The sequence below is a fragment of the Nyctereutes procyonoides genome, unplaced genomic scaffold, assembly GCF_905146905.1.
Source record: "Nyctereutes procyonoides isolate TBG_1078 unplaced genomic scaffold, NYPRO_anot_genome, whole genome shotgun sequence".
Classification (NCBI taxonomy): domain Eukaryota; kingdom Metazoa; phylum Chordata; class Mammalia; order Carnivora; family Canidae; genus Nyctereutes; species Nyctereutes procyonoides.
Window position 1 is genome coordinate 19,915,571 of NW_026575035.1, and position 22,197 is coordinate 19,937,767.

Here is a 22,197-nt window from a genome sequence, read left to right on the forward strand (position 1 = left end):
TCAGGTGTGGGCTAGAACCAACCAGTCTCTGTAAATCTAAGAATGAATGCACTCTGAAAGACGAGAATATTTTAAGCCAGCTTTATTTCTGCACAGATTTTTCCTGGCTCATCCCTTTGTGGCAGTAAACACCTATTTAGCACAATGATTGATGTAGATCATTGGCTCAGGCATACCTAAGAGAACTGTTAACTTTCTTTGGGACTGCCTCGGAGGTGACCCAACAAAAGGCCTCACCTCCTCAGAATTGTGAGTTCATTGGTTTCATGCTGTTTTCAAGATTTTAGATTTCTGCCACTACCAAATAATGACCCCAGGAAAGGAGAAACCTGAAGTTAGCTTTTATTTCTTTTCGTATTAAACTGATACTGCTGCATTTAGTGTAAGTGATATTTCTATAAAGGTAGAAGAAGCAGAGAGTCTGATTGGGAGTTTTTGGATTGGTGGCTTAGACCAAGATGGGGGCAGAAGAAATGAAGAAAGGTGGATGGGTTTTAGATGTTTTTAGGAAGTAGAATGGACAGGTCTTGGTGTGGTGGATTTCATATAGAAGATATCATAGAGAGAATCCCAGCTAGGCTTGTCAGATAAAATATAGGATGCCTAGTTAAAGTTGATTTTCAGATGAATAGTGAAAAACTTTTAGTATAAGTATGTCCCATGCAGTATTTGGTACATACTTACACTAAATTTTTTTAATACTAAATTTTTTGGTAACTTATCTGAAATTCAGATTTAAGTAGGTGTTCTGTATTTTTATTTGCGCAAAATGGCAGTCCTCTCAGGTTTCTGGCTTGAACAACTGTATGGTGGTACCACTTATTAGTAATATTTCTGTTTATAAAGAAATGCTTTGGTGATTTTCAGTATTCGAAAACAAAGGGATGCTTGGTCATTAAAGTTAAGTACAGTGGTATCTTGGTTAAGATTTAGATTCCAGAAACTATATTGATTTTACTGGCTTTTAAAAATCTACCGTGTAAAAAAAGAAAAAAAAATGTACTGTGTAGGTGTTAATGAAAATAAATGGGAAGAAGTTTAAAAGACAACTCACATATCTTAGGAATGATGTTGGAAATAACAAATGTGTACAGTGTGTTTGCAGATAAGGATATTTTACAAACTGCTGCTATTTAAGATATTTCTATTTTCATGGCATCTGGGTGGCTCAGTTGGTTAAGTGTGTGCCTCCAGCTTGGCTCATGATCCCAGGCTCCTGGGGTGGAGCCCCACATCACTGCAGGAGGGAGGGGGTGTCCCAGCCAAGTGGGAAGCCTGCTTCTCCCTCTCCTGCTCCCCCTGTCTGTGCTCTCTCTGTCAAATAAATAAATAAAATCTTTAAAAAAAGACATTTCTATTTCAAGAGTAGGCTAGTTGTTAAATAATTTTCGTCTTCACATCTAGGAGTGGTGTGATGGACGAATAGCTATTTTTTTCTTAAGTGATTGGAAATTTAGATACTTGAGGCATGCTCCTCCAGGAGAGAGTCCAGTTTTCCTCTCTGTAATGTTGTACAACAAATTACTTAGGTGTAGCTTTTAAGCTATCATCCCAGAATAGAAGAGTAGTAATCATGAATTCTATGTTGAGCACACATATTTCATTAATGATTTACAGGCACTTCTTAGAATTCAACTTTGCTTTCAGACATTCCATGTGTATATGATTCTCTTGGTTATGCTGATACTAAATTTTTTGGCTGATACTAAATATCTTTTATTTAATATTTTATCGATTGATTCTGTATTTATCATACTAAAAGTACTGGTTGAGAGGGCAAAGTGCTTTGCTATACTCCTGTTTATTCTTTTATTTCTAAGACTGATCATCCTATTCTTATAATGTCTCATTGGTATATGCCAGGTGTTGAAAATGAATATAAACTGCAGAAACATAGGAATGCTGAAGAGTTGAAGGAAATCTACCTGTGACTCAGAAATAGGGTTTATTTTTCTCACATAAAAACAAAAAACGAAACAAAAAAGAGTGGGAGAAGAAATAAGTGTTGCAGATATTTTGATTAACTTAGAATTTATATTGGCTTTACCCAAACTGCATTATTTAGGCCTTTACCTTATGCCCTATTGCTGTCTGAAATTAGCTTCTTCCAAAATTGCTACCATTTAAGAAAATAACCACAAACTTTGAGTGGGTTTGCTCTATGGTTTTTATTTAAAATTTTTTTAACGTGATGTAAAGTGGGTCTGGCCATTTAATGAAAACATTGCGTGTTTTTCTAAATACCATTGCAATTTCATCTTTTACTCATCAGACATGTAGAATTGTGACTGCACATTTATGTGCACATTTATGACTCAGTGATTTTGAAAATTATCTCTTTGTTTTTTGTTTTATTAAGTGGACTCCACTTAATAAACCAAGCACAGGGCTTGAACTCAGGACCCTGAGATCAAGATCTGAGCTGAGATCAAGAGTCAGATGCTTAACTGACTGAGCCATCCAAGTGCCCCTGTTTTTTATTTTTAAATTTGTGTTTAGTCAAATTCTATTTAATACTAATTATTTGAAATTATGGTGACATAGATGGTAGTCATTTTTTACACATTGATGTGAGGTTGAAAACAGTATATTAATATTGGTATAATATCTATATATCTGTTACTTTAAGCTTGTCAGTTGGGTTTAGATCTTTCATTTTTCTTAATGAATTTTTTTCTGAGTGACTTATCAGTTACTGGGAGATGCTTCGTGATATAAACTTTGACTTCTCCCTCTCTCTTTTTTTTTTAAAGATTTTATTTATTTATTCATGAGAAACAGAGAGGCAGAGACATAGGCAGAGGGAGGAGAAACAGGCTCCATGCAGGGAGCCTGATGTGGGACTCGATACTGGGACTTGAGGACCATGCCCTGGGCCAAAGGCATATGCTCAACCACTGAGCCACCCAGGTGTCCCTGAGTTATATTTCTGTCAATTTTTACTATCATATTTTCAGGGGTTGTTATTGAGTCTATGTAAGTTTAAATTGCTACCTTCTTAGAAAATTGAATCTTTTATCAAGGATTCTAGTAATGATTTTTTCTGTTTTTTTTTCTGATATTAATATATCAAATTTCTTTGAAGTATTTGCATTATATGGAATTTTTCATTTTTTTTTTACATTTTGACTTTGTCCTTAGGTTATAGGCATATTTTTCATTAATAGCTTAATAGTTGGATATTTTAATAAATAATTTCCCAATAATTTTTGTCTTGATAGATATAGTCCATTTATATTTATTATTTTACAAATATATTTGAACTTTATTTTTTTATTTCCTTAGTTTTATCTTATTTTTTTTCCTTCATTTGGATTAATTAAGACCCTCTTGTTCTCTTTCATTTTTCCTGAAGAGTATGGTACTTATATACTGTTTCTGTTTTTCTAGAGCTTACCTTGAAATTTTAGCATTTATATTTAGCTTAAGATCTGAAACTAATCGTTCTCTTAACCTTGGTCCCTAACAATACAAGGACCTTGGAGGGCTTCCATTGATCCATCCTAAATTATAGTCTCTATTGTCTAGTATTTTCAATCTAGATTTTAAACCTACAAATCAGACATTACAATTGTCTAGTTAATGTTTATGCTTATATAGTTTTACATGCATATTTACCATTGTCTTAGTCCAGCATTCCTTCTCACCTGTCATACTTTCTCTATGGCATAATTTTCTCTTTCCTGAAGAATATCCTTAGAAGTTCCCCTAATAGTAGTAAGCTGCTTTTGTCTGTCTGAGCATGTGCTTGTGTTTTGTATTGGAGATCAGTTTTGCTAGATGTATAATTTTTGGCCCATGAACAATAGGGGGTTAGAGGCACCAACCCCTGCACAGTTAAAAATCTGTGTATAACTTTGACTCCTACCAAAACTTGAACTACTAGTAGCCTGCTGTTTACCAGAAGCCTTCCAATAACAAACAGCCAATTAAAACATATTTTGTATGCTATATACATTATGTACTTAAAGTAAGCTAGAGAAAAGAAAAGTATTCTTAAAGTAAGCTAGAGAAAAGAAAATGTTATTTAGAGGAACGTCTGGGTGGCTCAGTGGTTGAGCGTCTGCCTTCGGCTCATGTTGTGATCCCAGGGTCCTGGGATCAAGTCCCACATTGGGCTCTGAAGGGAGCCTGCTTCTTCCTCCGCCTGTGTCTGTGCCTCGTTGTCTGTGTCTCTCATGAATAAATAAATAAAATCTTAAAAAAAAAGAGAGAGAGAAAATGTTACTTAGAAAGTCTCCTTAAGGAACACAAAATACATTTTCAGTACTGTAGTGTATTGGGGAAAAAAAATCCACCTATAAGTGGATCAGCACAGTTCAAACCCACGTTGTTCAGGAGTCAGCTGTAATTTTCTCAGCATTTTGTTTTTTTTTGTTTTTGTTTTTTTTTTTTATAAATTTTTATTTATTTATGATAGTCACAGAGAGAGAGAGAGGCGCAGAGACATAGGCAGAGGGAGAAGCAGGCTCCATGCACCGGGAGCCCGATGTGGGAGTCGATCCTGGGTCTCCAGGATCGCGCCCTGGGCCAAAGGCAGGCGCCAAACCGCTGCGCCACCCAGGGATCCCTTTCTCAGCATTTTGAAGATTGTGCAAATAAAGACAGATAGCCAGGGAATATGCACCCAGGCTGCTAGAGCAGTTTTTGGTGGGAGGAAACTCAGCTCTCAAACTCAGAGAAGAGGTCAATAACAGGTGTGCTGTGCCTTCCATGACACAGCTCTTAGCTATCTGGCCAGGTCAAGCATCACGCTCCAGGAGAAACTTGGATCCTTGGAGTGAGCAGGAGCCAGGATGCAGTAGAGCTATGCTGTGATGCAACCTTAGCTCACCATGGCCTGACTGGGGCTGTTAAGCCTTGCACTTGAGTCTGTGTGATGTGGCAGGATGGGAGCAGGATTTGTTGTATCTGTGTTCGTGGTTAGGGAACCACCAGAACTCTCTCTGGCATAATGAAGACACTGGGGTCCAAGCCTTGCATTCGATGAGGACCATTTGACTTTGGCCCCAGGGCACAGTAGGTTTCTGGGGAGCTTCGCAGGAGGCCACTTTATTCTGGGGGAGACTAGCCTCCAACAAACCCCTAGCATTTAAGTCCAGCTGTTCTTTTAAGGACTCTGTCTTTTCTCTGGCTGCTTTTAAGATCTCCTCTTTGTAGTGTTTCACTGTTTATCTAGAAATTTCTTTTTATTCACCTGTCCTAATTGGGATTCGTAAAGCTGAAACACTCTTAGGAAATTTGGAGCCAAGCCTTCAGCTCTTAGAATATTGTTTTTATGTCTCCTAAAGGCTCTTTCCTATTAATCTGCATTTTTCTCTGCTGCATTGTGGGTATTTAAATCCATCTTAGAGTTTACAAATTTTTTTCTCTAGTTGCTTGTCACTTTTTCTTTGGAAACTTATCTTTGGGAGTTCTTGCAGGCCTGGCTTTCAGGTGGATTTTTCCAGAAAGTGTTTGCATTCATTTCTGCCTGGGGTGCTGGGAGAGACCACACTAGTTTGTCTTGAGTTTTATTGGGCTAAATAAGTAGTGAGTTCTAGTCCCAAATGTATGTCAGGGCAGGCTGGTGGTTTTATCTTCTCAAGGGAGACTGACTTTGCTCCTAGCCTAGCACCCAGGTCCTACCATCTCTCTCTAGGAAAGGGGGATGGGTGGTTTTTATTTCCATCCTCCAAGGGTTAACTTTAGGGATCCTAGCTTCTTCTGCCCCTACCTGTCCTCTCTGTCCTCTTTGCCCTCTGCTGTCTTCTCAGGGCACCGGGCCCTATGAAAGCAGGCTCCCTACTGCTCAGATTCGGGCAAAGCCCCCAGAGGAAAAGACTGCTCCAACGCCTGCTAAGTTTTCTCTACTGAGGCTTTCCTCACCTTTGTATCACCTCAGCCAAGCATTTGAAAAAAGGATTGTATTAATTTATCCAGCAATTTTAGATGCTGTATAGTGAGATTGTTTTTCTGGACACATAATCTGCCATAATGTCTGAATTAGAATTCCTGCTGGTTTGTTTAAGCCTGGGTTTATTTCATAAATCTATAAACCCACTGGTTAACAAGAGACTTTTGAGGTAATCTAATTTGTCTCCCTCCCCTCAATTTTATAGTTGAGTCCTAAATAAAGTGATTGGACTAAAAGTCTAATGGCCAAGTCATGGCTGACCTAAGGCTGGAACAGATGTTATCTGATCCAAGGCCATCACCTTTGCCACCATAACATGCTGCTTCTGTTTTAAATATGAGGCCAGTGCTTATTTTTATGGTACCTCAGAAATTTAGAATGTTTAGGAATAATGGAAATCTTGTTATTCTCAGTGTAATACAATGGCTGGCAGCCTCTGCATTGCCTCAGAGCTTGATAGAAAATGCACAATCTTAAGCTGCACCCCAGATGTGCCACATCAGAATCTGCATTTTAATGTGACCCCTACATGATCGTACACTCGTACACATGTTTATGTTTGAGAAGCACTTTCTAGATAACAGTAATTAAGCATTCCTCTTTTTTTTTTTTAATTTTGTGCCATTGAACTATGCTTCCACATTGATCTTCTCCATAGTTTGGAGAAGGCTCATGGAATATCCTCCTTCAGGCTATGACCCCAATGAGGAAATTGAAAGATTTTGAAAGCATGGATGATATTTTTGCCATTTATTCTCAAGATAGTTGAGACTTGAAAGTAGAAATGACTGGTCTTATGAATGGTGTCAATGAAAGGGATTTTGATATCTGAACCATCTAGTCCAGGAAGTAACTGCAAAGTAGAGTCAGAGGAGAATGTAATTTCCTCAGTCTGGCCAAGTAGTAGAGTTTTAAACTTATCCCCAAGGGAAAGGATCACAAAGGCAGATGAAATGGTGACATTGATTACACTGGACGAGAGCAGGTAGGAGATGGAATGCTACAGTAAGGGAAGAGGGGGCAGTAATTTGCTTGAAAAAACAATCCGTTTAGGACCTAGAAATAACATTTAGTCACTCAGGTGTCTTTATGTAAATGTGTAGAATATGACTAATAAAATAAATTTTATTACAAAAGAGAATTAATGTGTCTTAGGTGTTATTGAAGCTTATTAGGATGAGGACTCAAGAATGGAATCTAGGGGCACCTGGATGGCTTAGTTGGTTAAGCTCTGCCTTCAGCTCAGGTTGTGATCCCGGGATCTTGTGATCAAGCTCTGTTTCAGGCTCCCTGCTAAGGGGGTGTCTGCTTCTCCCTCTCCCCACTGCTTGTGTGCACGCTCCCTCTTTCTCTCTCTCTCTCTCTCTCTCTCTCTCTCTCATAAATGAATGAATGAATGAATGAATGAATAAATAAATAAATAAATAAATAAATAAATAAATAAAATCTTTAAAAAAAAGATTAGACTCTAGTGCTGAAAGGCTACAGATCTGTTCAGAAGGGAAGACTTGTCTGGAGGTAAGGCAGTGGGCCCTGAATGTCAAGAAGCACAAGTGCAGAGGAATCCATTAACAGAAGGGAAGAACCTGGGACCTTACTAAAAAGAGGAACAGAGATAATTGCATTCCTTTGTTACAGGCCACCTAAGTGAGTAGAAAGAATGGCGGATATGTACCTGATGTAGATGAAAAACGGGAAATAGCAACACAGATAATGACAGGAGACCTGACTTAGTCAATGTTTAGTGAGATAGAATTGGTTTCTTAAGTTCCCTTGTTGAAATTTCAATCTATTTGAAGGCAGAGAACTTGAGAACTTTGTAAAATTCTGAGTATTAAATAGAAATTAATTAAGTAGCAGTGCTGGAAACCTTCAGAAAAAGCAGTCCCTGTCAAGTCATTTATTGCTGAAGCCCAGAGGAAATCAAGATGGACTCATAACATAGAAGTAGATTTTTTAGAAGGCAGATATTAAAAGTTTCAAGAGGGCGGGGTGGGGAGATAGCTATTATTACACGACAGTTCTGGAATGGATATTGATCCAGAAAGTTTTGAAACTGTCAAAAATAAAATTCAGAACATTCAAGCCAAATGGTCTTTGGTGAAGAGTTACAGAAAATCAGACAAGCAGTTAAACATAGGATAGTTGCACAGGTGGTGTTCCTCTGAGCTTATAATTTTTTCTTTTTAATGTAAAACAAGAAGGACAACAACCAGGGACAGATTAAGAGGATGTCACAGACCTGCACAATTAGCATCAGGAAAGTTAAAGCCCCAACTGAGTGGTGGCTTTAAAAAGTCCTGCAGATTAAAAACATTTTCACAGTTTCCTAAAGTTGAATTTAAAAGCAGGCTGCTGCCGCGCAAGGCCTTGGCTGATAGTGGGAAATTGATTGATAAGAGAGAAAGTGGCTCTTATTTGTGTTAATAATACTGACCTTCAGATGGGAAGTGACAGGATAAGCCTTCCAACGATGGACAGGGATGTGTGCTACATCTCCTGCTGGGAGCTGCTGGGAGAGTTTCGAGCTTGGAACCCCAGAATCGTTTCAGTGATCTAGGAACTTTGAAAGGTGCCAAAGGAACATATATGCCTAAGTAAGTTTAGTGCTAATTCTGGATCATTCAGATTATTCATAAAACGCTAGAAGAGAAAGTTGTTGCCACCAGTCTCCAGAATGAATCCACTATAAAGTCACACCAATGCTCAACTCTTTTGACAGAGTTTGACTGGTGGGTCAGGGACATGCAGTAGCTTAGCTCATGGGAACTTTGACAGAGGATAAGGGTCTTGAGTTTTGTTTTGGTTTTGATGTCTTAATAGCGGAATCGAGAAAGGAGAAACTAATGTTAGTATAGATTGGCGGAATGATGTGTCTGAATGACTGTTCAGAGGTTACTGTCAGATGTATTCCAGGAGGAACGTTTTCATGGTGAGTCACAGGACTGTGTTCTCGCCCTTGTCTGTTGAGCATTTTTCTTCATGTCCTCATTTCAGAGCCACTCTAAAAAGCCCACAAAAATGCCCCACGTAGTTGCACCGACTCTCTGAGTGGTAGGGGCCCTCGTGTCTAGTCTGAGCCAAGGACAGCGTTAGGGTACCCAGAGGAGAGAGGGCAAGTACGGGCCTCTCGTGCCCTCTCCCGTGCGTGTGTACACATCTCTCAGGCGTTAGGCCCCTTTCTCTCACGGAGCACATAGCAGTTCTCCTCAACACCCTGAAACCTGCCCTGCAGCTGCAATCTAGAGAAATGATGGACTAGCATTATAACTACTGCTCATCAGTAGAGGGTCGAGTGGTTGGGTGGGCACACACACAAGGGGCTGCCTAAAGTGAACTTATTCAATGAATAGGATGCTTTAAAATTTAGGTGATGTGAGAATGGGACAGCCTCTCTTTTAGGAAATTAAGTAGCTAAATGAGTACATTTATCAAAGAGAATCCAAAGAGCCACCCGCACCTTTGTAAAGGTGAATTAAACTAAGGAATCCCCAGGGGCAGGGCCAAGGGTCTCCTAAAGAAAACATTTAAAATTATAAAAGTGACCTCACAGAACCTTTTCCTCCCAAGGATGTGGTTTGAAAATCATCATTCAAAATGCCATGAAACTTTACTGTAATAATTTTTACATACAAAACTTTTAAAGCAGGTAAAACTGAACACATCAGCGGAAGGAAAATGCAGACTCAGAAAAATTCCTTAATCCTTTCACTTTAAATAACATGATTCGATTCTATCCCTTTGCCATGTGTTTTGCATTTCTTACAAAATATGCATATTGGTGAATTAAGGAGGATGTAAGTTACTGGTCAAGATAATGACTCTAGTTCTATAGTAGTTGATATTAATTTTTTTTAATTGTGGTAAAAAGCACGTAACATGAGTCGACTGTCTTAGCCACTTTTACATGTATAGTACAGTAGTGTTAAGTATGTTCACACTGTTGTGCAGCAGATCTCTGGGACCTTTTCATCTTGCAAAACTGGAGCTCTCTATGCCCTGAAAAGCAATTCCCTAAAAGGAGCTCCACTCTTCCCCCTACTACCAGCTCCTAGCAACCACCATTCTATTTTCTCTTGGTAAGAGTTTGACTAATTTAGTACTTGATGTGAGTGGAATTATGTAGTATTTGCCTGTGCCGCTAGCTTGTTTCACTAGCATAATGGTTCATCCATGAGGTAGCATAAGACAAGACTTCCTTCTTTGTTAAAGCTGAATAATACTCCATTGTATATATATACCACATTATCTTTATCCATTCATTGTTGATGCACATTTAGGTTGCTTCCACCTCCTGGCTCTTGTAAATGATGCTGCAGTGAGCATGGTTATGCAAATATCTCTTTGAGATCCTGTTTTCAGTTCTTTTGGATAAATACCCAGAAGTGGAACTGTGGATTGTGTGGTAGTTGTATTTTTAATTTTTGAAAGAACCTCCATGCTCTTTTCCATAGCAGTTGCCCCATTTTACAGTCCTACCAACAGTGGGCAAGGGTCCCAATTTCTCCACATCCTCACCAACATTTGTTATTTTCAGGTGTTGTTTTAGTAGTGTGTGAGGTAATTGCTCATTTGTAGTTTTGGTTTACATTTTCCTGATGATTAGTGATACTGAGTATCTTTTCATATACTTTTTGGCCACTTGTATATCTTCTTTAAATCTTTTGCCCATTTTTTAATTGGGTTACATTTTATTGTTGTTGATCAGTGGGAGTTCTTTATGTATTCTGGGTACTAACTCCTTACAAATGGTTTGGGTTTGTATGGTTTACAAATCTTGTTTCCAGTTGTTTGGGTTGCCTTCTCATTCTGTTGATTATTTTCTTTGCTGCACAGTTTTTAGGTTTGATGGGGTCACATTTATTTTTGCTTTTGTTGCCTGTGCTTTTGGTGTCATATCCAAGAAATCATTGCCAAATCCAACATCATGAAGCTTTCTGCCAAGTCTTTTGTCTAGGAGTTTCATACTTTGAAGTCTTGCATGTAGGTCTTTAATCCATTTTGAATTAATTTTTGTATGTGATGTTGAAGTAATGGCCCAACTTCATTCTTTTGCATGTGGAAATCCAGTTTTCCCAACACCATTCATTGAAGAGATTGTCCCTTTCTCATTGTATGGCCTTGGAACCCATATTTGAGCACATAAGTGAGGGTTTATTTCTGAACTCTCTATTCTAGTCCATTGTTGTATATGTCTGTCTTTCTGCTCATTTTGAGTTTGTTTTGATTACCATAGCTTTGTAATATGTTTTGAAATCAGGAACTGTGAGGCTACCAGCTTTGTTTTTCTTTCTTGATTATTTTGGCTATTAAATTCCATATGAATTTTAGGATTTTTTTTTCTATTTCTGTAATAGATGCCACTGAGACTTTGATAGGGATTCCATCGAATGTACAATCATTTGGGTAGTATGGACATTTTAATAATATTAAGGTTAGGATTACATATGCTTTTTATTTTTCTTTAAAAAAGTTTTATTTTGAATTCAAGTATAATTAACATACAGTGTTATGTTAGTTTCAGTGTATAATATAATGATTCAGCAATCCTATATATTGCTCAGTGCTCATCACAAGTGTGCTCTTAAAACCCTTCACCTATTTTAGCCATCCCTCCACCCACCTTCCCTTGCAACCACCAGTTTTCTGTATATGAGTCTGTTTTTTTCTTTGTCTCCTTTTTTATTCATTTGTTTTGTTTCTTAAATTCCATATATGAGTAAATCACGTGGTATTTATCTTTCTCTGATTTATCTCACCTAGCTTAATATCCTCTAGATCCATTCATGCTGTTGCAAGGAATAGGACTATATTTTAACAATCATGTGGAAGAACTGGTTGTCTATGAAGGCTACTTGTGCTTTGTATGCCATTGTCTTATTAAAGAAACTTACTTTACCTTCTCTCTAAGAGGAGGAGTGGGGAGATTAAGAATGGGAAGGAAGGGTTATATAGCTCCAGCCCAAGCAAAGGGTTTCAGGTCATTAGAACAAGCTAAATTAAGAGGCAAGGTAACTAGTAAGTATCTCTCTGATTTAAACTTTTGTGGAAATTATCTGATGCATCAAAGGACTGTTCTAGCAATCCTAACTCTTGTGATTGCATTGAAATTCTGAGTAAGTATTAATAGTGAACATTTTACTTTGAGCCCTGGCATTGTAGCTCATGATTAATTGTTATTCACGGGTTTAAAGACATTAATAGGCTAATAAAAAAGTTACCTATTAGAATGATAAAGCTGGTTCCTGCTGTCATTATTCTTAATTTATGAGTTATTTTCCTTTTGGTTCAGATTTTCTTTGTAATGGGCAATGTCTTCTTGTCCCATGAATATAATTTCTTCTTTGTAAATATATTTAGTATAGGCTTCCGACCGACCTCCTGTTTTCTGTATTGTGCCTAGAACTTCAAGTTGTGTTCTTCCACTTGCTTTGGTGTAGTTCTTTCATATTAGAGGTTGGTGGTCTTAGGCTATCCATTCATATCTAAGTGTGAATCGTGTTGTTCTGTGTCACTGTGGGTGGGCCTTTTCTGTTGGGCTTCAGTATGGGATGATATTGTAAAGACCTGGCTCTTTCAGATACTCCTATCCATACCATAGGTCTTTTCTCCATAGCTGTTTAGTTTTTTCTTTTTTTGTTGTTGTTGTTTAGTTTTTTCTAAAAATAATCTACCAAACTCTTTCTGGAATGGTTATGTCTTCCTACTTTTTACACCACAACCCTGCTTTCTACTATGTTTGATGTCTAGTTTGGAGCCTCGTGTTCAGTTTTTGTCTAGAAAAAGCTGTGCCAGAGTGAGGTAGGGTATGCATCAGGAGAGGGGTGTGGACTACTGACTCATTCAGACCCACCATCCCCCCAGGCTTTCTCCCTACTTTCTTCGTACCTGATACCTGCGATTTTGGGACTTTCTGGAAGTCGTATGACTTGAGTTGGTTTTCTCCTGATTGGTGACTTCTCCTGGAGGTGTCTGCCATTCTGGCTTTTGATCGCTGCTGATTCCTCCCATCCACTTGCTGTTTCTCACGAATTTGTTGCTCTCATCTTCGTTTGAGACTCTTCAGTTTTCTTTGGTCTGTGGTCTTGCAACTTAAAAAATATTTTAATTTTTAAAGATTTTATTTATTTATTTATTCATGAGAGACATAGAAAGGCAGAAACATAGGCAGAGGAAGAAGCAGGCTCCCTGCGGGGAGCCTGATGTGGGGCTTGATCTCAGGACCCCAGAATCACGACCTGAGCTGAAGGCAGATGCTCAAACACTGAGCCACCCAGGTGCCCCTTAAATAAAAAAATATTTTAAGTCACCAGAATTTTAGTGGTGTTTCCAGAGGGAGCAGAAATAGACATACATGCTTGATCTGCTATATTTATTGGAGATAGCATCCTCCAGCACACCAGAACTCCAGTATCCCATCCCTACAAGAGTTTTTCTGTTAAATCTAGATGCTACTGATATTTCCTGAACAAAAAACACTTGTTTTCAGTTATTTGCCATGTATTTGTTTCTGTGGCCGGACAACTAAATTAATACTTCTTATTTCCTTATTTTGTTTTTAAAGGTTTAAAACACGTAAAACTTTAAAAAGAACTGTATTTTAATCCTATTCTGTTTGGTTTACATATTTCTTCAATACCAAAGCATTAGACTGATTATTATAGGGAAATATCTAGAGACGTGCCTCTCACAGGCATATGATCTTGTGGAAGTAGTAGGATGAATGCCACTAACTGTGAGGCAGGACGTGAGAGCAGAGGGGGTGTGCAGCCTGGAAGGGGCGGTGGGGAAGCCTGGTGGTCAGTCAGCAGGAGCAAAGGATGAAAACTCTGTAGGTGAGAGAGCCCCAGGTTTTGTTCAGACAAGAATACGTTTTATTTCAGAAATTTGGGGTTTCTCCTAAAGGAATTGAAAAAATCCATCTGTAATTATTTTTTATTTATTTTATCTTTGCCTTGGCTGGGCAGGACTATCTGTTGCTTTTTCCTGCTGAGTAGAGAAGAGCATCTGGTACATAATATACACTTCATAGGTACCTGTTAACTTAATGAATGGACAAACACTTTGGGAACAAATGCTTTAAATACTCTGCTTTCGTGATACTTTAAAAAAAAAAAAAAACATGAGGTTTGTTTTTGTTTGTTCTGGTTTTTCCAAATTCAGATTTTCCTTGCTCCTGCTTAACTTGGAGGAATACTACTTTGAACAACATACTGCTAATCATATTCAGAACAAGGGTGGTCAGAATGAAAGGTAAGGAAGATTTTTGAATCTCTGTGAGACCTTTCGTTTGTCTGATACTTTAAAAATTAAATGTATGGTCATGTAGATTCCCTCCCTCTTTTGTACTGGGAATTAATGAGAAAGGAGGACTTCAAAGTTACTGTCATAACTTCAGATGTTTTCTAAAGCTGGGAAGCAGTTTGTATGAATTCCTCTAACGTGGGTGTCTCAACTCAACTGGACAGGATTGATTCATTCCAGCTCTTTTTTTTTTTTTATCACTTTTGTACTTAATGCTCTCAATTATTTGGGTTATGGTATTATAAAGTAATAATCATAAAATACCAGAGTGGCAGAAAAACCAGTACTTTCAAAAGGAATAATTGGATTTGAACAGGAAGCAAAATCAGTTTTCTCTATGTTGTAATAATTACTGCTTATTGCTATAAAAACAGATTCAGTTTCTTTGACCATACATTTTGAAAGCTGTGTACAAAAATGTATAGTGAAGTTTTTTGGTTTAAAAGTGCCAACTTGGGGAGTTAACTAAGATCAGAGTTGTTCCTGCAAAATTGTATCTGCTAATGATTTTCTTTGGGGATGTCCCTCAACAACTACAGGCCACAGCTTGAACATGTTTTGATATCAGATCAACTTTTTAATTGTTAGTGCTCTTCAGGTTTTATCTTGAAAGGACCGTTAGAGCCATGTGGTATTTGTTTAAAAAACAACCTAAAGTGAAAATCACTTAGCTTTTTGTTTGGGAGCTTCTGACGTGTCTGTTCCATAGCATTCAAATTAGACAGTTACTGTTCATTGAAACCAGCACCTTGCTTTCTTCTGCAATTTTGCTCATATTCTTCTCCCTAATTCTGTACCTTTGTTTTTCCTCCCAGTGCTCCTCTTCCCTATATCATAACAATGTCTTGCTTAAAGTTCAGTATATTTATTATTAAGACGTAAATATAAGCTTGCAAACTGAGACCTGCTTTTGTAATTTTTAAGTTATTATTAGAGTTCAGTGGGACAACCCGTGGAAATGAATTCAGTGGTATCTCGCAACATTAACCTGTTGCTCTAGGAAGGCTATTTCAGGAAGGTACCCTGGGAAATACACAAAGGGACATATGTACAAGGTTATTTATCATAACGCTACTTGTAATAGCAAAGTGCTAGAAACAATCTAGTAGGAGACTGATTGAATAAACAGGGCATGTCCTCACAATGGAGTACTCTGCAGCTGTTACAACGGAGTGGAGAAGTTCTGTATAGTGCTGTGGAGTGAGCCCTAATGTATATTTAGTGCAAACAGTAAGGGGAAGAATACTGTATATTGTATGCTGTCTTTCATATCATTATGAAAGGAGAAGAATAATTTTTGGTATTTTTAAAAGTATTTTTTAAATTAAAATAATTTTTATTATACATTTTAATTTTTAAAATTGTATTTATTCATGAGAGAGACACACACAGAGAGAGAGAGAGAGAGAGAGAGGCAGAGACACAGGCAGAGGGAGAAGCAGGCTCCATGCAGGAACTCCAACGTGGGACTCGATCCTGGGTCTCCAGGATCACGCCCTGGGTCGAAGGCGGCGCTAAACCACTGAGCCACCCAGTCTGCCCATTATACATTTTAAAAAGCATAAACTAAAAGCTAACGAGAACAATCATCTACACAGAAGAAGGAGCAATGAGGGTATGATATAAAATGGCAATTAGACTACTCTGAATATCCCTTATTTTATAGCTTTGTTTTTGGAACTGTAGAAATATTTTACATATACTTTAATATAGAATTAAATTTCAGAAGAAACACTGAACCTTAAAACTCAAAAAGAAAATGAAACAAATTAACTTAACTATATATGTAAGTTAGAGGGTTAACCACAGGAAGAATTGTTTTAATCAGCTTCACAGCATAGTAATTTTTGTCTCTGATGTGGTATAGCCACAGTAGAAAAAGAATCACAAAAAATGATGTAAATGTTTTAGTAGTAATATTGTTGTAATTTTTGATATTATTAGTTTGAAACTGTGGTTTAGTCACACGTGCACATAGATTTATATAGTTAGAGGGAGCAAATGAGTATGTGTTGAGGCCAAGACCAAGACTTGCAGGATGAAAGATACAAATCTAACAGTAAAGGAGTTAAATTCAAAGCCTAATCTTACATTAGAATTGAGAATGTTTATACGGATGTATATACTTTCCTTTTAGAAGAAAGTATTTTCTAGCACTCCCCTCTGAAAAGGCCTAGAAACAACCCTATAGCAATGATCCCCCAGATTATGCTGTCTAAATACTGTGTCCCACTAACAGGAATGAAGGCTTTGTGAGAAGTGGCTGAGTCTAAGTCTGGGGCAGGAAGGGTACGAGATGAACCTGGGAGATCTTGTCCTGCTGTCAGTAAGGGAGGTACCAGAAATCTGTACATTCAATTAAAAGGACATAAGGGCCAACTTGAAGAATTGGGCAACAAATGGGACAAACTACACATCAAAAGAGAATAATGCCTGCAGTGGTGGGAGATGTATCAGAATCGTTAAAACCCACAAGTTCACAAGATACGTATGTTACCTGACAGGGATCCTAGGACACCAACTCACTTTTCTGAAACTTGATCAATAAAAGTAAAGAATCTGGCATTTTTTCTGCTTTCTTTGTACAGATTGTACTCAGGGTAACCAAATCATAGATAAGTACTGGAAAGTTGTTCTTTGTGGATGAATTCTAGGTAATAAACCCAGGAGTCATAAAAATTTCAGCCCCTAATGAATAATGGGATCAGGTTGGCAAACTCTTGTCCTGAGGTTAAAATCTGGCCTGTCACTAATCTTTAATTACACTGCTGTTCTTTTAGTTAATGCTTTAGCATCTACTTTCTAGTTAAAAGTTGTATTATGATTTTTTGTGACTTTATGTTCATAGATAATAATCCTTTATATTTTGATTCCTAGGAAAATCAGAGGCTCCTTAAAAATATGTTCAAAATCAGTTATTTTTGAACCAGATGCCATATCTCAGCCCATCATTAAGGTAAGTGCATCCTAAATGTGAACAGAGACATTCCTACTGTTTGTGTATATGTTACCGTTGCATATTTTTGTAATATTTCCCTCTCGATTTTATCCAGATTCCTTTGAGAGATTGTATAAAAATAGGAAAACGTGGAGAAAATGGATCCAACAGACACTTTGCAAAGTATGTCATTGTCACTAAGTGTTTAATTTTACCTCTACCAAAAAATTATAATTTTTTAATGACTTTTGTCTGCATTGTAGGACAAAATCCGGGGAGATCTCACTCATTTTCAGTCAGGTAAGCAGCACACAGTAATTATTTTTTACTAACCTGAATGAACATACATATGCACACTTTTTTTTTAGCACGGTAAAATTATTTGTAGAAGTCTCAGATGAAGACTGTTGGAATAGATGTGTACATGTTTTTAAAATTGAACCATTAAGAACTATATTTCTTAAAAGCTGTGTTCCCTCATGAGATCCTTAATGTTTATAAAGTTGTGTGATACCACAGGCCTGTAGTTTCATCCTTGGGAATCCTAACAATCCCCCAGTCATGTGGGGGTTCAGCCAAAAGCCCTGCAGTCCCTCCTGCAGCCTCCTGGCCAATTAGAAGGTGGGAGACAGGCCGCACAGCATTGAGGTGGATCTCAGGGTGACTCATGGTGCAGCCAAGGCACCAACTCAGGACATGCCGTCTCGTACAGTTATGAGGCTTGGGGTCCTGACCTTTTTCATCCTAAATTTATTCGGCACACATTTATGTACCTAGTACTGTGCTTAATACTGGCAACACAGAGAAAAATTAAAACACAGCTTTTCTCCAATCATACATTTAGTTCATCTATAGATTTTTTTTTTAACTTATAAATAAGAAGGGAGTACAGGGCCTCTCCCACTTGCTTTTTGCTCTGGTTTTTACCTTTTTTCATTGCTAAAATGAGAGGGTTCAAGATCATGTTGTCCCAGATATATGCAGAGCTCTAGTTTCATGACACATTCAAAGGAACATCCTTCCTTGGTCAAGTAAATGTAGGAAAAGCTGTGAGGAGCAAAGACACAGCTTTCTTTCCTTCAGGACTCGACCCAAAGCCTTAGCACACGGAAATGCCTCAAAGGTCTCAAGAGGCGATGGTTGGGAGCAGAGGGTGTTCCCAGTGATATTTGGATCACTTGCCTCTTCTGTTCATGGAACACTTTTCAGTTACATTGAAGAGTATTTTATGAAAGCTAGGAGATATCAGCTTAGGTACTTTTCTGTGTCTGCCTTCCATGAGTTGATGAATCTTAAGGAAGAAAACATTTCACAGCCTATTTATTGACCTTATGTTGTTTTAACTGGCATATGTGCAAAGGGTTGTAGCCATCTATTACTCTGGATGGTAGGGGACACCATTATTAATTCTGGCCTGCACCTGTGCTCTCATTATCTCTGAAGTATCATTCTGCATCATGGCCTTATGCTAGAAAGTCCATATCTTGAAAGGAAGAGGTACTTTTTCAGTCAGAATGGTGGTTTCCATTATAAAAACGATCCATTTTAGTGTATTTACTTATTAGAACGTATTAGAAGAGGCCTCATGTCAGGTAAACTCAAAATCAGCTTAACATCCTGGGGTGACTAGCCAGCAGTTAGTTACTCTTTCTTTCTAGAATTATTTTTGAGCTTCCTGGATTAAGTATACAATCAAAAATACTCAACTTTTGTGGGTTTTGATTTCCTTAAGTGGTCACACTGTTTCAGAAATATGTTAGGGTCCTTTAGGCTTTAGAGAGTTTTGCTTCCAGATTTTCTTTTGTAGAATAAAAAGAGGTGTATGTGTGTAAATTATAGTTTGTATTCATGCATTTATATACTCAGTAAGTATATTCAAGGCTATGAAGATACAGGAAAGAACAAAATATCCCAAGCCCCTCTCCCCATGGACTTTACCTTGAGATTAGGGCAACAGACAATAAGCAGACGTCTTCTATAATGAAGGAAATGCATACAGGATGTAAGGGTAGAGAATGATGAGGAGGGCATGTGCTGCTGTAGGCAGAACGGCTGGGGGCACGTCCCCAAGTAGGTATGTATGAAGGCACACCACTCCGAAGGCCTGAGGGAATTAGCCAGGCAGGATCCTGAGCAGTGGAGGCCCTGAGAGGCAATAGCCTGGCTGGAGGCAGGCCCAGTGAGGGTGAATGTGCCTGAGGCAAGGGATGCAGGGCAGCTGGGAAGGTTGGTTGAAGCAGTGTCAGGGTCTGGGTCATGGAGGGTCCTTGGGCCACAGTAGGGAGTCCCAATAAAGCACAAAAGAGAACCCCCACCCCTGGAGAGCTGAAAAGAGGAGGGGTACGATCTGATTTGTATGTATTTGTGAATCTCTTGGAGGCAGATAGAGAATATGCTGTAGAGGGCATGAGCAGCAGCAAGGAGAGCCTTTAGGGGTACTGAGAACCTAGAGGTTTCAGACCAGGATGGTAGCAATGGGTGGGTGAGAGGTGGTCAGTGTTTGGATATATCCTGAATAAAAACCTGATGGATGTGCTGATGGGCTAGCTGCAGAGTTCAAAGGGAAACAGGAATGACTCCAACAGGGTGAGCAACAGTGGCTTTATTGCTGTAAAGAAGCCTGGGGAAGAGCAGGCTTTGTTTAGAATGTGGCCTCCTGGAGGCTGATGGGCATTTGGGAGCATTGTTCTGGGCTTCAGGGAGGAGGTCAAGGCGAGAAAGATAAACTGGGTGAAGGCTTGGGGCTGAGTGTACACAGGGAGGTCTGAGGACTCTACTAGGGGGAGGTTGGGAAGAGAGAGGGTCCAAAGGAAGGCAGAAGGAGTAGCGGGTGAGGCTGCAGAGGGCCAGGAGCTGATGGCTGGAAGCCAACTGGAAAGCTGCTTCGAGAAGAACCATCAGCTCTGTCATGTACTCTGAGAAACAGAATGGAGGATGTCCTTAGAATAGACTCTTGGGTTTGGTGACATGGAGGTTCCTCTGAACCTTTTATGACCTCAGGAGGGGATTCCATAACACATCGCAGCTGAAAACCTGTCCTGAACCCAAGAGAAAGTACAGTCAGCTCTTGCAAAGAGTTTTGCCACACAAAGGAATAGAAATGACAAAAGGAGGATATAAGACCAAGGGAAGATTTTTATCTATGGTTTGTCTCACATGGGAGAAAGTGCAGGAAGCATGTTACTGCAGAAGCTTTTGAGCAGCCTAGTCAAGTGACTGGCTCTGATGGCCCAGGCAGGTCCTTCATCAAAACAGGAGGGAAAGCAGGGCGAAGGGTTCTTGCTCCATGTTGACGGCTCTAGGGGGCACAGGGGGCAGTGGAGTTGCTTGTTGGACATGGTTACTAATACATAGTGTCAGCAGGTGGCCATGAAACACCATGTGCCCAGATCACCTCTAGAGAAGAGGAATTTCTTTATGTTAAAAAATGTAGGGGCGCCTGGGTAGCTCAATGGTTGAGCATCTGCCCTGTGATCCTGGGGTCGGGGGATTGAATCCCGCATTGTGATTCCTGTCGGGAGCCTGCTTCTCCCTCTGCCTATATCTCTGCCTCTCTTTGTGTGTCTCTCATGAATAAATAAGTAAAATCTTTTTAAAAAAGTATTTCATACAACAGTGAGTTTGTTTTACCCATTTCTTACAAAACTTGCACTTAAATTAGCTAGCTTCCTTCACTGGTATACTTGGTTACCTGGTACAAGTACTGGCATTCATAAAACATCCTAAGTATTTTATTTACCCAGTAATGGTTGCTACCTTGTTGCCTTGATGAATCTCTCTCTCTTTTTTTAAAATATTTTATTTATTTATTCATGAGAGACACACAGAGAGAAAGGCAGAGACACAGGTAGAGGGAGAAGCAGGTTCCATGCAGGGACCCCGACATGGGACTCAATCCCGGGTCCCCAGGATCAGGCCCCGGGCCGAAGGCAGGCGCTAAACCGCCGAGCCACTGGGCTGCCCCTTGATGAATCTCTTTTTAATGTAGTGTTTGATACTCTAACATCGGAACTTTAAAGTCATACTAATATTAATGCAAGTGCTTTTGGAAATAGAGATTATGTAACAGTGATCTAAATTTGATTCATAATATCCTAATTTATAGCAACTCATTACTATGAAAATTTTTATTTTACAAGTATCGATTTGTCTTTCTCAGGTGTATTTCATTAAAGAACACAACATTGTTGCACCATATAAAATAGAAAGGGTAAGTACCACTTTTCATTTATTCATAGCAATTCATATCGTTTTTTAAGCAATAAGATTCTGTGACTTTATTCATAGCATCTTTAATCAAACATACTAATAATGAGTATAGTATTTTAAAGCTTGTTACCAGCAGTTATAACAGAATTACCCAAGGGAACCAGACTTTAGTCCAAGACATTTCAATTAACTTTTTGGCCTAAAAACAAATGTGTCTAACAGGAGGGAAAAACTTAAATTATTAGATGAGAAATTGAAATCAGAATATGTATCATTTGTAAGATTATTTGCTGGATATTACTGAGAATGTAGTTTTTAAAATGTTGAGAAATATTTATAGGTTATAAAATACTCTTGAGAGCTCAGTTATAATTTGTAAATTGTCTTAATTGGGAGAAGCTGTGAGTAGGTTTGACTACCATGTTTGGTTTTCCAGGACCTGTCACATAAGCATAAATGTTACATTTAACCATATTATGCTTTATTGAATTCTTTTGCTTCAGCTTAATATATATCAAAGGGATAACTTTTACCAAAAGAGTCTTTATAGGACCTACATCAGGCTATAGGACCTACATCAGTGCCCTGTATAGGGACACCTCTGTAATTGAGGAAGAGCCTCACAGGCTGAATCTCTGTCTCCGCAGCTTCTCAGCCAGCACTTAGGGAACATGTGGGTTAGTTACATGCTGTGGCCTTGGAGGTTTATGCACAAGAAACACTTATATGTGCTAGTCAGAAACTGTAAATATGAGATTTAATTACTCCCAGGTGGTGCTGTTGGCATTTGGGGAAGGATAGTTCTTAATTTTGTGGGGCCATCCCTTACAGTGCAGCCTGCTCCCAGCCA

At 38.7% G+C, this 22,197-nt stretch overlaps 1 protein-coding gene across 4 annotated transcripts in view; it reads left to right on the forward strand.

Moving 5' to 3' along the window:
- The window catches only part of NSMAF (neutral sphingomyelinase activation associated factor), a 57,104-nt gene that overhangs the window by 3,466 nt on the left and 31,441 nt on the right, over positions 1-22,197 (forward strand). For 3 of the 4 annotated variants that reach the window (XM_055318434.1, XM_055318433.1, XM_055318435.1), the window contains exons 2-6: positions 14,060-14,149; positions 17,078-17,156; positions 17,254-17,321; positions 17,402-17,438; positions 21,298-21,348. In XM_055318434.1, coding sequence (XP_055174409.1) covers positions 14,060-14,149; positions 17,078-17,156; positions 17,254-17,321; positions 17,402-17,438; positions 21,298-21,348 — 325 coding nt within the window. Of the gene's footprint in view, positions 1-230; positions 250-14,059; positions 14,150-17,077; positions 17,157-17,253; positions 17,322-17,401; positions 17,439-21,297; positions 21,349-22,197 lie in introns of those variants that run through there. The other variant, XM_055318437.1, reaches the window with a different exon arrangement.